The sequence below is a fragment of the Anabrus simplex genome, chromosome 2 (assembly GCF_040414725.1).
Source record: "Anabrus simplex isolate iqAnaSimp1 chromosome 2, ASM4041472v1, whole genome shotgun sequence".
In the NCBI taxonomy this organism is placed as follows: domain Eukaryota; kingdom Metazoa; phylum Arthropoda; class Insecta; order Orthoptera; family Tettigoniidae; genus Anabrus; species Anabrus simplex.
Window position 1 is genome coordinate 862,252,204 of NC_090266.1, and position 16,632 is coordinate 862,268,835.

Sequence of the window (16,632 nt, forward strand, 5' to 3'; positions counted from 1 at the left end):
TAAGGCCACGGCCGCTTCCTTCCCACTCCTAGCCCTTTCATAATCAATCGTCACCATACGACCTATCTGTGCCTGTGCGACGTAAAGCCAATTGTAACATAAATAAATAAATAAATACATACATACATTATCATTATAGACTGTTATGCCTTTCAGCGTTCAGTCTGCAAGCCTCTGTGAATTTACTAAACGTCGCCACAATCCTCGATTTGCAACTAGTGTTGTGGCCTCATTTAGTTCTATACCTCTTATCTTTAAATCGTTAGAAACCGAGTCTAACCATCGTCGTCTTGGCCTCCCTCTACTTCTCTTACCCTCCATAACAGAGTCCATTATTCTCCTAGGTAACCTATCCTCCTCCATTCGCCTCACATGACCCACCACCGAAGCCGGTTTATGCGTACAGCTTCATCCATCGAGTTCATTCCTAAATTATCCTTTATCTCCTCATTCCGAGTACCCTCCTGCCATTGTTCCCACCTGTTTGTACCAGCAATCATTCTCGCTACTTTCATGTCTGTTACTTCTAACTTATGAATAAGATATCCTGAGTCCACCCAGCTTTCGCTCCCGTAAAGCAAAGTTGGTCTGAAAACAGACCGATGTAAAGATAGTTTCGTCTGGGAGCTGACTTCCTTCTTACAGAATACTGCTGATCGCAACTGCGAGCTCACTGCATTAGCTTTACTACACCTTGATTCAATCTCTCTTACTATTTTACTATATACTTGAAATTATCGACCTGTTCTAGCTTTGTATCACCAATCTGAGATTCGATTCTGTTGAATTTCTTACCTACTGACATCAATTTAGTCATCGAGAGGCTAATTTTCATACCATACTCATTGCACCTATTTTCAAGTTCCAAGATATTGGACTGCAGGCATTCGGCACAGTCTGCCATTAAGACCAAGTCGTCAGCATAGGCCAAACTGCTTACTACATTTCCACCTAACTGAATCCCTCCCTGCCATTTTATACCTTTCAGCAGATGATCCATGTAAACTACAAACAGCAAAGGTGAAAGATTACAGCCTTGTCTAACTCCTGTAAGTACCCTGAACCAAGAACTCATTCTACCATCAATTCTCACTGAAGCCCAATTGTCAACATAAATGCCTTTGATTGATTTTAATAATCTACCTTTAATTCCATAGTCCCCCAGTATGGCGAACATCTTTTCCCTCGGTACCCTGTCATATGCTTTCTCTAGATCTACGAAACATAAACACAACTGCCTATTCCTCTCGTAGCATTTTTCAATTACCTGGCGCATACTGAAAATCTGATCCTGACAGCCTCTCTGTGGTCTGAAACCACACTGGTTTTCATCCAACTTCCTCTCAACGACTGATCGCACCCTCCCTTCCAGGATGCCAGTGAATACTTTGCCTGGTATACTAATCAATGAGATACCTCGATAGTTGTTGCAATCCTTCCTGTTCCCTTGCTTATAGATAGGTGCAATTACTGCTTTTGTCCAATCTGAAGGTACCTTACCAACACTCCACGCTAATTTTACTACTCTATGAAGCCATTTCATCCCTGCCTTCCCACTGTACTTCACCATTTCAGGTCTAATTTCACCTATTCCTGCTGCCTTATGACAATGGAGTTTATTTACTATCCTTTCCACTTCCTCAAGCATAATTTCACCAACATCATTTTCCTCCTCCCCATGAGCTTGGCTGTTTGCATCACCACCATGATGGTTTCCTTTTACATTGAGAAGATGTTCAAAATATTCCCTCCACCTCTCCAGTAATTCCCTGGGATCTATTATGAGTTCACCTGAATTACTCAAAACACTGTTCATTTCCTTTTTCCCTCCCTTCCTAAGATTCTTTATTACTGTCCAGAAAGGTTTCCCTGCTGCTTGACCTAGCCTTTCCAGGTTATTACCAAAATCTTCCCATGACTTCTTTTTGGATTCAACAACTATTTGTTTCGCTCTGTTTCTTTCATCTATGTACCAATCCCTGTCTGCCTTGGCCCTTGTTTGGAGCCATTTCTGATAAGCCTTCTTTTTACCTTTACAGGCTGCTCTCACTTCATCATTCCACCAAGATGTTCGCCATCTTTACACACAGTTGTTCCTAGGCATTCCCTTGCTGTTTCCATTACAGCATCCCTGTATGCCACCCATTCACTTTATATATCCTGAACCTGCTTACTGTCTACTGTTCGAAACTTCTCACTAATCATATCCATGTACTTCTGTCTAATTTCCTCGTCCTGGAGACTTTCTACCCTTATTCGTTTGCAGACAGATTTCACTTTCTCTACCCTAGGCCTAGAGATACTTAGTTCACTACAGATCAGATAGTGGTCTGTATCATCGAAAAATCCACGAAAAACTCGTACATTCCTAACAGATTTCCTGAATTCAAAGTCTGTTAAGATATAGTCTATTATGGATCTGGTACCCCTAGCCTCCCATGTGTAGCGGTGAAAAGCATTATGCTTGAAGAATGTATTCGTAACAGCTAAACCCATACTAGCACAGAAGTCCAGCAAACGCTTCCCATTCCCATTAGCTTCCATATCTTCCCCACATTTACCAATCACCCTTTCGTATCCTTCAGTTCTATTCCCAACTCTCGTATTGAAATCGCCCATTAGCACTATTCTATCCTTGCTGTTGACCCTGACCACGATGTCACTCAATGCTTCATAAAACTTGTCAACTTCATCCTCATCTGCACCCTCACATGGTGAATACACGGACACAATTATTGTCCTAATTCCTCCCACTGACAAATCTACCCACATCATTCGCTCATTTACGTGCCTAACAGAAACTATGTTTCGTGCAGTGGTATTCCTGATAAAGAGCCCTACCCCAGACTCTGCCCTTCCCTTTCTAACACCCGTCAAGTACACTTTATAATCTCCTATCTCTTCCTCATTATCTCCCCTTACCCGAATATCACTTACTCCTAGCACATCCAGATGCATCCTCTTTGCTGACTCAGCCAGTTCTACTTTCTTTCTTCCATAAGCCCCATTAATATTGATAGCTCCCCATCGAATTCCATTTCGTTCGCCAAGTTGTTTCCAAGGAGTCCCTCGCCTGTCAAATGGGAGTGGGACACCATTACTCCCATAGGTCCGAGGCTTGCTTAAAGGGTTCTGAGCTCGGTAAATTCATGAAGCAGGATGCTGCCCTACTTGCACATAGTCCAAGTGATGATCTCTCCTCTAACGGGTAATGGACCACCGGTGAATTGTATAAATAAATAAATAAATAAATAAATAAATAAATAAATAAATAAATAAATAAATAAATAAATAAATAAATAAATAAATAAATAAATAAATAAATAAATAAATAAATAAATAAATAAAATATGCCAGTAAGCGCCAGTCACCAGTACGGTCTTCCGTCATCTGGTCACGCCAATGTCTTCTGGGTCTTCGCAGGGTTTTTCTCTTCTCCTTGTTATTTGCTGCCCTTCTGAGCCCAACTTTGCAGATTCGAATCTGGCTCAGTCCGGTGGTATTTGAAGGTGCTCAAATACGTCAGCTCCGTGTCGGTAGATTTACTGGCACGTAAAAGAACTCCTGCAAGACTTCACTGTTCTGTCGTAAGACATCCGCTCTACATCAGCTATCCACTGGAAGCTTCTACTGCTAATGATGTTATTAGTACCTGTGTAACCGGGCGATTTGGCCGTGCGGTTAGGAGCGCGCAGCTGCGAGCTCGCATCCGGGAGATAGTGGATTCGAACCCCACTGTCGGCAGCCCTGAAAATGGTTTTCCGTGGTTTCCCATTTTCACACCAGGCAAATGCTGGGGCTGTACCTTAATTAAGGCCACGGCCGCTTCCTTCCCACTCCTAGCCCTTTCCTGTTCCATCGTCGCCGTAAGGCCTAAGGCCTATCTGTGTCGGTGCGACGTAAAGCAACTAGCAAAAAAAAAAAAAAAAAAAAAAAAAAAAGAAAATTCTAGTGCATTTAATATTTCTAGAAAATAAGAAGTGTATGTAGGTATATACAGTGTGATTCAGCAGCCCAAGTAACGTGCACATAGTTATAGAGGTGCTATTCTATACTGTATGGTACTATTATTCAGTGAACACATTTTGCAGGCTGAGTGAACCTCAGGGCCAAATGCACCTCCGGAAGTGGAAATCTCGTTTCTTAAATTTTGCGACTTCCTGACGGGGATTCGAATCCACGTCCTTCCGGGCGAACCGAGCACGCCTTTACCGCCTCGGCCATGCAGCCCGTATGCGGTTCTGAACCCTAGTGAAATGTTACATTATCCGTTCGCAGAACATGACGCCTTGAAATCATGTAGCAACGTCCTTTTACCATGTAACTATGTTAATGTGGCGTGCCTCGTGACCGGGTGTAACGAAGAGGGGAATCAATGCATAAAACTAAGTAACAGTGCAGTAATTAATGTCTTAAACACCGAACCGGATGGCGAATGTACTCTGCTCTCGTCGTACTACCAGCGCATTTGTAGCAGTGTAGCGTAACGGAGGTGGTTAGGCGATCGCCTAGCAATCGACGGAATGTGCCAGGGTCGGTTCGAATCCTGCATCGCTCAATTTTTTTTGCATCGGTATGATGTTTGAATACATAAACACTGGCCCATGTTTGCCACATTCAAAAAGTAGAATGACGCTGTTATTCATCTTGTGCCCTGCGCATACTCCGCTGGTTATGGCCTGAATGTAATCTCTGCTGTCATCCGGCATGTTTTTCACAGAAGAATACGTTGATATGCTCCTTATTTATGGGGAAGCAAGACAAAACGCGTGCGATGCACTACGTCTGTACCAGGAACGGTATCCCGACAGACGACACCCAGCTGCTACGACATTCGGCCGTGTTGAAAGACGTCTATGGACAACAGACGTGATATCCAACCAGCCACCAGTCCGCGATAGGCCCGTTACATCGGGTGAAACAGAAGAGGCCGTTCTGGAGGCAGCTCGTAATAATCCACACATCAGTACAAGGGCGAACACCAGCCAGCCGTCCGTCTGGCGAATACTGCATGAACTTAAATTTCACCCAAGAACTCCATGGACGGGGTTTCAAAGCTCGAATGGAATTCTGCCGGTAGCTATTTAGGCAAGCTGGACAATGATGCAGCATTCATATCCCATATCTTGTTCTCGAACGAATCACTCTTCCACAATAATGGGAACGTCAATCGTCACAACATGTCCTATTGGAGTCCGGACAATCGTTACTGGGTGCGACAGGTGGCCCATCACGTGTGATGGGGAATGAGTGTTTGGTGAGGAATCTTGGGGGATCGCCTGATTGGAGCTTATTTCTTTGAGGGCCAAAGCCGGGCCAACGCTACCTGCAATTTATGCACCAGGAACTCCCACTGCTGCTGGGGATGTGCCCTTGCACGATCGTTCGACAATGTGGTTGCAACAGGACGGAGCTCCACCACATTCAACTTCGCCCGTTCTTAACCATCTGAACGCGAACTGCTAGGGAAATGGATAGGTCGAGGAGGCCCTGTTTCTTGGACCGCCAGATCACCGGATTTAACGCCGTTAGACTTCTACTCGTGGGGACATTTTCATTACGTCGTTTACACTCAAGCGCCGGAAAGCCCCGACCAGCTCCGGCAACTCATCACGGACGCCTGCCTAGCAACTACACCTTGCTTCAGCGCGTAAGACGATCTATTGGATTCCGGGCCCGAATGTGCATAAACCAAAACGGTCATCACATTGAGCATCTGCGATAAAACAATGTCAGGGCAGTTGTGTTCCTATTATTTCCGGTCTGTATGTGCCCAGCCTGCTAACTAATCGGCCCTTCTTATGGCCACAAACACAATCATTCACACACAATTTGCATGAAAGCGGGTGTTGAACTTACATTGCCTGCGGTACATATTAAACAAATATTTAAAAAATGGTTAATCTTCGTTCCTGACTTGAACCTTGCACCTGACATGGAAGCCCGCTCCGCCTCGCCTTTACCAACTACACTACGTTTCCGTACGGTACGCTAGGCAGCTTATAGCAAGTATTCGATTTATTGCGGTCACAATATCATTTATTGTATCGCCGGCGTGTCAGGTTCATATGTTCTAGAAGGCACACACATGTCTTCCAGTGTTTAATACGAGTATAACATTATGGCGTCCTATCCTGTTGAGGCGGTAAATACCAAGATATCCGGTTGTGTTGTCTGAGCGTACCGACAGGGTAGATGTTTTCAGGACGGAATGGATATTGTGGGTTGCATAAAACTACATTGGAAGGGGCGGCTGAATCACGCTGTATAGGACAGTGGAGTCTGGGATGTTGAACTGATGTGCAGTCCCCACCAACCAACTACGAGAGTACAGTGGTCCTCTCATCGAGATTTCACAAATGCCAATAATTTGTTACTTAAATAATGGCTATATATTTTACAATAACAATATTTGTTAGCTCACGAGGTATTGTTTGGAAAATCTTACTACTCCCAGATGCTGCGCTTCCTCGTCGTCAGGTGGTTAAAGCCGTGAATTGAAGATGTCTCCATGAAGAGGTAGAAGAACTCGCATGAGGCTTGGACCATCTTCCTTGGCCAACCTTCGGGTACTTTCTTAGTGACAGCCTGGAACATAGGCTCCTTAACTTCGGGCTGACTTCTGTTGGTCAGGCGTCTTGTTCGGCTGTGTATCATAGAGACTGGCTTGGAGTACATGGAGTTGGGTGTCAGCTCGCTTAGATACATGGTGACCTGCAACAAACATTATTTCTCATAGAATGTATAGTTTTAACAGTGTGGAGACTGAATGTTCTCTAATTACAACTACGCACCGGATCCTGTACATCGCGACGGGAATCTAAAGTGAAAGTTGAGTGGTTTGAACCTAGGCTTGGTGACTATCCAGGTTCCTTCTGAGTATGATTTCCTTATCTTGTACGTGTATCAAAGCTTGCTACAGTGATCTTTCAGTCTGCCGTCATTAGACGGAAAATATATTCCGCGAGTTTAATATAGATGACTTGTGTATCAATATTGGCTGCTATGCATTTTCTATATCGAACTGTTTTCGGTAGCCAGAAACCAAACCCAGAGTACTGAACAAATAGGACGAGTGTTTCAACACTGAGCCCTTCCAATATGCACTGGCTAGAGAAGAAACGAACTTAGCGTTCAACACCAAACATTTCCTGTCTGATCTCTAGAGAAGAAACAGACTCGACGTTCAGCACTGAACAATTCCTGTCTGATCTCCAGAGAGCAAGCAGACTCGGCGTTCAACACTGCACATTTCCTGCCTGATCTCTCGAGAGGAAACAAGACTCCGCGTTCAATACTGCACATTTCCTGTCTAATCTCAAGAGGGAAAGCAGAATCGACGTTCAACACTAGGCATATCCTGTATGATTTCTAGAGAGGAAAGAAAGTCGGCGTTCAATTCTGAACATTTCCTGTCTGATCTCTAGAAAGGAAGCAGACTTGACGTTCAACATTAGGCATTTCCTGTCTAAGCTCTAGAAAGGAAGCAGACTCGGCGTTCTACACTAGACATTTCCTGTCTGATTTCTAGAGAGGAAACAGACTTGGCGTTCAACACTGAACATTTCCTGCCTGATCTTTAGAAAAGAAGCAGACTCGGGGTTCAACACTAGGCATTTCCTGTCTGATTTCTAGAGAAGAAACAGACTTGGCGTTCAACACTGCACATTTCCTGTCTGATCTCTAGAAAGGAAGCAGACTCAGCGTTCAACACTAGGCATTTCCTGTCTGATCACTAGAAAAAAAAGAAAGTTGACAAGTGTTTTAGTATGATGATACAATGCTTTTAAATGAGAAAACAGAAAAGTCTAGCCGTGAACGTTCAGGCAGGAATTCTAAAGCTAAAAAAGTAATGCATAAACGAAAGATCAAGCCCTTTCACAGCAGTCCATTTCACATTTTGATTATTTATGTCTAATTTCAGTCTTTAAATAATAACCTGTTAAATAATTCTTCATTCATTTATCCAGAATTTCTTTAGCAACTTTGAAGTTAATATCTTAGTACACTTTCTTTCTAGGCGTAATTTATTTATCCATTTCCGTATATACATTTCCATTGATATTATAATTTAGCGCGAATTTTCAGGTCAAGCCACTAGGAGCGCCACTTGCGACTTGTGTCCCATTTTAACAAGACTAAATCCGGAAGTGTCGCGTATTGACTCTACTGTATTAATTTTCTCTGATTTCTTTACATTTCTTTTCCCAAATAACTCTAATAATATTAAATAATGTTGCTGTTTTCCCAGGTTTCTTCCATTCTGTGTTTACTGGGTTAGTGTGTAAAGTTGTGTAAAGTTCATGAGCCGGACCCGTGATGTAGGGGTAGCGTGCCTGCCTCTTACCCGGAGGCCCCGGGTTCGATTCCCGGCCAGGTCAGGGAGTTTTAACTGGACCTGAGGGCTGGTTCGAGGTCCACTCAGCCTACGTGATTAGAATTGAGGAGCTACCTGACGGTGAAATAGCGGCCCCGGTCTAGAAAGCCAAGAATAACGGCCGAGGGGATTCGTCGTGCTGACAACATGACACCTCGTAATCTGCAGGCCTTCGGGCTGAGCAGCGGCCGCTTGGTAGGCCAAGGCCCTTCAAGGGCTGTAGTGCCATGGGGTTTGGTTTTGGTAAAGTTCGTGTTCATTTGTAATTTTATCCATATCATTCCCATCTATATATTTCTCTCTAATATCTATCGTTCCTTTAGAGTCCTTAATCAGATGTGCCACTTCCATATGCGAATTACATAAAATACATTTATTTTCGTCATTTTTTTTCTCTTAAAGCTTTATTTTTGTAAACTCCCATCAACCACTAAATTTTTCCTATTATTTCCCTTTTTGTTAACATTTGCGTCCTCATAGTCATATTTTCACTTATTTTGCAAAATTCTATTAGTGTTCTTTTGCTGTTACATTTTGTTCTTATTATTTGACTTTCTATATCTTTCACTCTTTGGACAACTTTCTTATACAATCTCTTGTCATCCCTTGATGCATTGCTTTCCCAGTATGATTCCATTCCTATGTATTCTAGAAGCTTCTTCACCCCCCTCCACCCAGTAGTCTTCGTTTAGATGTTTCTTTTGGCGCTGATAAGCTATGTCTAAAATTTCACCACCTCTCCCCATTTTTAATCTCAACCAGTACTTGACTATTCGTTTCGCAATATCAGCCTGCATACTCACTCCTTCACACATCATTCTTACTTCACTATTTTCAGTACCGGTACAGTTTGGCAATCCCAAAATTATTTTGGAAAGTTTACTAATGATTACCATGATCTATTCCCCATATTTCCGCTCCATACAATACTTTAGCTTTGACTATTGAATTAAAATTGTTTTTCTGTACTTTGTATTCTATGTTAGGCATCTTTTTATCCAGTATATTTATACTAGCCAAATCACTTACTCCCTTCACTTTCTCTTTTTTTGATCTGACCATCTACCATTGCTGCTTATAATCGTTCCTGAATATTCAATTTTTTTAACCACTTCTAACTTCGTCTTATCCATCCACAATTGTTCACCCTTAGAACGCTTGACACCCATTTTACAAACCATTACTCTGGTTTTATGTGGATTAACCATTACATTCCGCTCTTTAAAATAGTGTTGTATCTCATTAGTACTATTTCGCATCTTGACAAGCGTTAATGCGAGTAGAATGATAACGTCCGCAAAGATCAGGCTTGGAATATCTTGATTCTCAAGACGTGGAGAAGCTCCTTCTTCAAACCTTTTGATTGGAGGATATCATTAATAAACAATAGAAATAATATAGGAGACAGTTTACACCCTTGATTAGGACCCAAGATCATGATGGACGTCGCGAACTGTACAGCCAATGCCGGTGCCAGATTAATCTGTAAAGAATCGATAGAGGTTGAAATAGCTAAGAGGGTGTTCAAGTATTGGATTCGATTGTAGGAAGGGAAGGGTGGGGCATTAGTACAAGAAACGTTTAGTTTTCAGAAAGGTATGACGAATGAAGGTTACTGGGTGAATAAGTGCAAAAAATGGTTACAAAAGATTGGATTGGAGGTATATGAGGAGGCCTGGGGGGGGGGGGTAGGAATAAATGGGTATGGGAAAGGATAAAGGGAAGACTACTAGATATTAAAAGACAGAGCTTAATAGGGGAATGTAGAGAGAGAGTCTCTTTATCAGTATTAAATCAACTGGTGGAAGTAATAAACCCGAAAACGGAGTTTGAGGGTAGAAGGGATAAGAGAGGTTTGTATTGGTGGGTATTGGGTGTTCCGAGGAACAGGGGATGTGTAGGTAGTGAGAACAGTGATAGACGTGTGTTATGTGGAGAGAAGTGGGAGGACCTGCATATTTTTAATCAATGCCGAGCTTTGGAGGATATAAAGATCAAACTACTAAGTAAGAAGGAGCTGGATATGGTAGGGGAAAGCTATAAGATGACATCTTGGCTATGTAGAGATTGGGAGAAAGGAAAGAATATAGCGACATTTCTAAATGTGGCCAGAGCTAGATTCATAAAGAAATTGAGGGAGTAACAGGGGTTGTGCAGATAATGTGGTTCTTGCCGAGGGAGGAAGGGGGAAGGCATTCTGCTCAGAGGAATGGACATCCGCCCTGAGCAGATGCAGGAAGGGTATCATGGTAACCAGGATATCAGAAGAGGGGGCTGTAGTGTTAGGGGAAAAGAGGAGAGCATCTTCCCCTGTGGAAAGGTGATCCGCCTGGGGCAAGTTGTTGGGAAGGAGATAGAGAAGTAGTAGGATGGGAGGAGGTGATAGATTAATGACTGGAGGAATATGAGTGTAGATGTGTTTATGAGAAGAGTTGGTAACAAGGGAAAGCCTGAGAAAATTAGGTAAGAGTTGAGAAAAGGGGAGATTGAGTAGGCTTGAGGGTAGTGTAAATTTAAGAAGCTGGTATATAGTTTAAGTTTATCGTGGATAGTTGAAATGAAGCTTTGGTGGAAGCTAAAAAAATAATTATTCGGATGACTGAGTGAACTAATGGACTTGGAATGGAGTACTGCACTGGCGTAGCCAAGGGGGGGCGCAGTGGGGCCGGGCCCCCCCACCAAAATGTTTCCTGAACTAGAGCGAGGATCAGCCGTTGTTTTACGTACGGTACGAACAACTTAAAAACTTACGCCGGAATATTAAATTAACGTAGCGACAAAGAATCTACTAGCAGGGCTCAATACGGCCATTCATAATTCTCCATATTTGTACTGCTTGAATGAAAGGAAAACACTTAGGATTGTGATGCGCGGGGATATTTCACTGTAGAGGCCTCAGTATTGGGAATGAAACTGTGTGTTGACAAATGCCAAAAGATGAGGAAAAGGGCAATTAGCCAGGGATTACTCAATAGGGGGACAGAACGTGACCACCGAGATAACGGCGTCCACGGCCAGAAACAGTTCAAAGCTTACAACATCGTGTCAGCTTTTGCAGATCGGTTCCAGGAAACTGGGGTTGTAGCGTGGTTGAAAGATGTGCTATATTTAAGTTGCAGCGTTCGGAAGACTGTGACAGGATTGTGAGCTGCACGTTAGTTCCTCATTTTGTGCCATATAAGTAACTTTATTTTAAGACGGACCGTTTTGTCACTAAGGGCAAAATGATGTGCATCCTCGGTAAGTATTTTTTAAAATTCTAACAGTAGCAAGACAGATCACAGATGCGTGCCTTAGTTCTATAGGTAGGTCTATATATTTTGTCAAATGCCCGGGGACTGATTGGAACCTCAAATGGCACTATCAAAAGTGCATGTGACTATCTTGTAATTAGCGGACGTGATAACTCAGTTCCAATGGTTCTATCTTCTCATCAAGACGGCCGAGGCTTGAGTCGCAGTCGATGCATGAAACATTTTTAAAATGGGAAGTCACGTTCTATTTATTCAGATTCTACTTAAAACACTAGGTCGCGTGCCTTACCTTTTTTTTAGTACTTTTGAGTCAAAACCGCATCATTTATGATGGTGCATTTTGAGTATCAACCATTCTGCGGGCTTACCTCGTACCTTAAATGGTGAGAGGATGCAGTGGCGTACCCACGAACTTTTTTCAGTGGCCGAGTCTAGGCCAGTAGCGTGGATACAACTTTTCTTTGGAAGGGGTTGTGAAAAGATGTTTTATTTTGTATTTAGAATTTGCTTTACGTCGCACCGTAGGTCTTATGGCAACGATGGGAAAGTAAAGGGTTAGGAGTGGAAAGGAAGCGGCCGTAGCCTTAATTGTATGCCGTATGTTCAGTCTTCAGCCCTAAGGCTGGTTAGATCCTCAACAGCTCCGCCATCAGGTGTGAAAATGGGAAACCACGGAAAACCATCTTTAGGGCTGCCGATAGTGGGGTTCGAAGCGGATGCAAGCACACAATTGTGCGTCCTTAACCGCACGGCAAACTCGCCCGGTGGATGTGAAAATAAAGCCGCTCCTACCGATTGCGGTGACGGATCTTCTGTAGATATTGATGGTTTTGATTTTTACCATGTAATTATATCCAACAATCGAAATCATAGCTTCTGTACTCTAAACCGGCTGCATTATTGAAACTATTCGTAAAATTGATAATACCGTTCTTCGTTTGTGAAGAAGTAGAATCTTCATTTAATTTTTTTCTTAAAAAAGGAACCACTTTGGTACTACGCCCCGTGAAGGTGACTACCTACCAGGTCGTAGATATTTCGATCACGGGAGACTCATGGCCAACTCTATTGCACCCACAAACAAGGCTGTATCTTCCCGATCCCATGCCTTTCTTAACTCTGTCAGTGGCGGGCATCGAATGCAGGATACCTTAAGTCTAATTCTAAAATAAGGAGACCTAAAAGTAACAAGCCAACCCCGCGGTGTAGGGGTGGCTTGCCTGCCTCTTACCGGAGGCCCCGGGTTCGATTCCTGGCCAGGTCAGGTTTTTTTACCTGGATCTGAGGACTGGTTCGAGGTACACTCAGCCCACGAGATTATAATTGAGGAGCTATCTGACGGTGAGATGGCGGCCCCGGTCTAGAAAGCCTAGAATAAAGGCGGAGAGGATTCGTCGTCCTGACCACAGGACACCTCGTAATTTGCAGGACTTCGGGCTGAACAGCGGTCGCTTGGTAGGCGATGGCCCTTCGGGGCTGTTATGCCATGGAGTTCGGTTTGGAAAAGTGTACAGAGAAGGAAGCGACACCCCTGCAAGGCTCTTTAGCTTCCAGCTAGTTCTTCCGTCCGGTCTCGTGCATTTAGGACAGTTGGAAAACGTACGCCTTAATAATGCTCTTTATTAAACCCGTGTAAACATACTAACTGAATCTATTTATAACAATAATCACAAACGCCTCCTTTTCATGTGATTCAGTTGGTTGAGTCGCTGTCCTTCTGAGTCCGAGTTACGCAGGTTCAAATCCCGACTTTGGTCGGTGGCCCTCAAAACGGTGTTGAAATGGCAACAGCTCCATGTTGTTGGTTTCTGGCACGTTAATAAAAATTATACATACGAATATTAGCGTCATAAAACTATATTCTGCACCCCAGACTTGCGAGGGAAACGAATTAACAATTTGCTTTACGTCACAACGACACTGATAGGCATTACGGTGACGGTGGGATAGGAAAGGCGTAGGAGTGGGAAGGAAGCGGCCGTGGCCTTAATTAAGGTACAGCCCCAGCATTTGCCTGGTGTGAAAATGGCAAACCACGGAAAACCATTTTCAGGACTGCCGACAGAAGGGTTCGAATCCACTGGCTCCCGGATGCAAGCTCACAGCTGCGCTGCCCTAACCGCTAGGGAAACTAATAGGACAAAGTAAACACTCCCTAGCATATGTTGTGACGTATATTTTTCTTTACCAACTAACAAAATATCTATGCCCATACCCTTACATTCTATATTTATTTAATTAGTGCCTTTTTTACAGTGGCGAAGTTAGGGCTCGAGGCCCTCTCGTACACTTAACCACACACTAATCAAAATCTTAAATAAAATACTGAGATACGTAAAACAGTTAAAACTACTTAAATTAATATAATTAAAATAAATTTAAATAAATTATTAACTAAATTAATATTAAAACGAATTAATATTAAAACGTTCGGCTCCATGGCTAAATGGTTAGCGAGTTGGCCTTTGGTCACAGGGATCCTTGGTTCGATTCCCAGCAGGGTCGGGAATTTTAACCATCATTGGTCAATTTCGCTGGCACGGGGGCTGGGTGTATATGTCGTCTTCATCATTTCATTCTCATCCCGACGCGCAGGTCGCCTACAGGAGTCAAATAAAAATACCTGCACCTGGCGAACCTAACACGTCGTCGGACACTCCCGGCGCTAAAAGCCATACGCCATTTCATTTCAATATTAAAAACTCTTAAAAATGACTAATCCTCAGGCACGCGCACATTAACACTTCAACCATTCAGTCAGCTGTCCTCAGCAGGTAGTCTCGGCAGGTGACCTTAAATCTTGATCTCTGACCTAAGCTGACAGGGAATTCCATAATGTGGCGCCGATCACCACAAATGATCTATTAATTTTATTTGTGCGGTGCAGTGGAATAGAAAGAAAGGATCTAGAACGCGTATTTAAGTTGTGAAATGATGATAAAAAGGCGAATTTAGAAGAAATATACAGTGGCTGACTTTCAGCTAACACTCCTAAACACCATCGTTAAAATGTGTACCTGCCGGCGTTTATCAGGCTTCCGCCATGAGACAGCCTGATAGTATGGGGTGGTATGAACTTCGTACCCGATGTTGTAAATAAATCGCAGGCAGGAATTCAGTGCTCGTTGAAGTTTAAGTGTTTCTTCTCTCGCCATATCAACTAAAACGTCACAATAATCAAGAACAGGGAGAATGATTGTCTGTATTAGTTTGGCCTTTAGCTCAAATGGAAACATATCCCTCTGCCGTTTAAGAGGGTGATGCATTCCAAAAGTCTTTTTACGTATTTCTTTTGTGTGACCAGAACAATCAAGTGTTTCATTCATAATTAAGCCGAGATTTTTAACCGTTTTACTGTAGGGAATAATGTTACCATTCAGTAGGATAGGCGGGATTGCGACATTGTTTCAGCAGCTCAGTGATTTTCGTGATCCAATTATGATTGCCTGAGATTTTGTGGAGTTTAGTATATGATAATTTCGTTGTGCATATATACTGAGTCATCGGAGGCCATTGTTAATATCTTGTCTTGCAGTGTCGATATGTTATTTCCTGTCACGGATGGTATGTCATTGATATAAATACAGAAAAGTAAGGGCCCTAGAATACTGCCCTGTGGGGCACCACTAAGTTTCATTTTCCATTTAGAGGTCTTGTCGTTTACAGTTACACGCTGTTGATGGTTACTCAAATAACAACTAAAAAACTTAAGTGCAGCCAGGTCGAAATTTAGAAGTTCCATTTACTTTATCATAGTCGGAATTTCTATAGTGTCAGAGGTGCTACTGAAGTCAAGAATGATAAGTATAGTGAGCAGTCGTTTGTCTATAGCGTTTCTTCTTACCTTGAAAAGTGCTGTCGCGGTACTGTGACCCTTCTTAAATCCAGATTGCAAAGGGTCCAAAGGAGCATTTTTATTTAGGTATTCCAGAACTTGCTCGTATACTAAACGTTCAAAGGCTTTATAAAGCGCAGGGAGTATGGACACAGGACGAATGCCAGAGAGTGATTGTGGGTCTAAACTCTTAGGTACCAGTATAATATTCAATATTGTCTGTTTTCCAGACAGTAGGGAAAATTCTGTTTAGTAAACAGTATTTCAGTATGTGTGTCAGTATAGGCAGGACAGCACCCATAATGTTATGTATAAAAGTAATAAGAATATCATATACACGCGTGGCCTTTGATTTAATCGTGTACAAAGATGTTTAACCTGATTTTCTGTGACACTGTGAAATGTGAATGGTGGATTGGCTGGAGGGGAGGGCGGTGAGTCGGTGCAGTTAATTGGGGTAGGTTGAATATTTATTCTACTAGAGTAATCGTTCGGTTCGCCAAGTAGAATGTCAGGAGTTGTCAGGCTCTGTTAATGTTTTCCTATTCGCAGAGCTCTAAATTGGTCCCATGCGCGATTGGAATTAAAGTTGTTAGCTAAATTCCGGAAATATGCACATTTTTTAAATTTCTGATTAACTGCTTTGTGCGATTTCTTAAGATGCGGTAGGATGATGATGATAATGATGCTTGCTGTTTAAAGGGGCATAACATCGAGGTCATCGACCCCTTAAGATGCGGTAAGATTCGAAGTCTGTGTAATCTAAGGTTTGTTTATAATGTCGAAATAACGAGTCACGGTGGGCCATCATTCTCTTGGTTTCAACATCTAGCCATGGAGAAGAAGGGCGAGAAACCTTTATTCGACGTGTATGTGTGTGTTTCTTTGCCGCATTAATCGTATAAAATGTCACTTCTTTATAGCTTATCACATGACCATCCGGCCGTAAAACAGGGCCAAATTCACATGTGCGACACACTTCGCACCCGTGACCCCACAGATGTGGGGAAAACGGAATAAGAAGAAAAAGAAATAGAAGAAGAAGAAGATGATGATGATGATGATGATGATGATTACTATTAGCTTCCGGAATCCGCACGAATCCACCACTCTTACTTGGAACCAAGGACACTCATTTCCTTTTTAGGTATTCTATACCACCTAAA

At 42.8% G+C, this 16,632-nt stretch overlaps 1 protein-coding gene across 2 annotated transcripts in view; it reads right to left on the minus strand.

Annotated features, from left to right (window-relative positions):
- The window catches only part of LOC136864521 (pickpocket protein 11), a 248,834-nt gene that overhangs the window by 99,748 nt on the left and 132,454 nt on the right, over positions 1-16,632 (minus strand). For both annotated transcript variants that reach the window (XM_067141597.2, XM_067141596.2), the window contains exon 2: positions 6,449-6,714. In XM_067141597.2, the coding sequence (XP_066997698.2) occupies positions 6,449-6,708 (260 nt within the window). In that variant the 5' untranslated portion in view covers positions 6,709-6,714. The remainder of the gene's footprint in view (positions 1-6,448; positions 6,715-16,632) is intronic.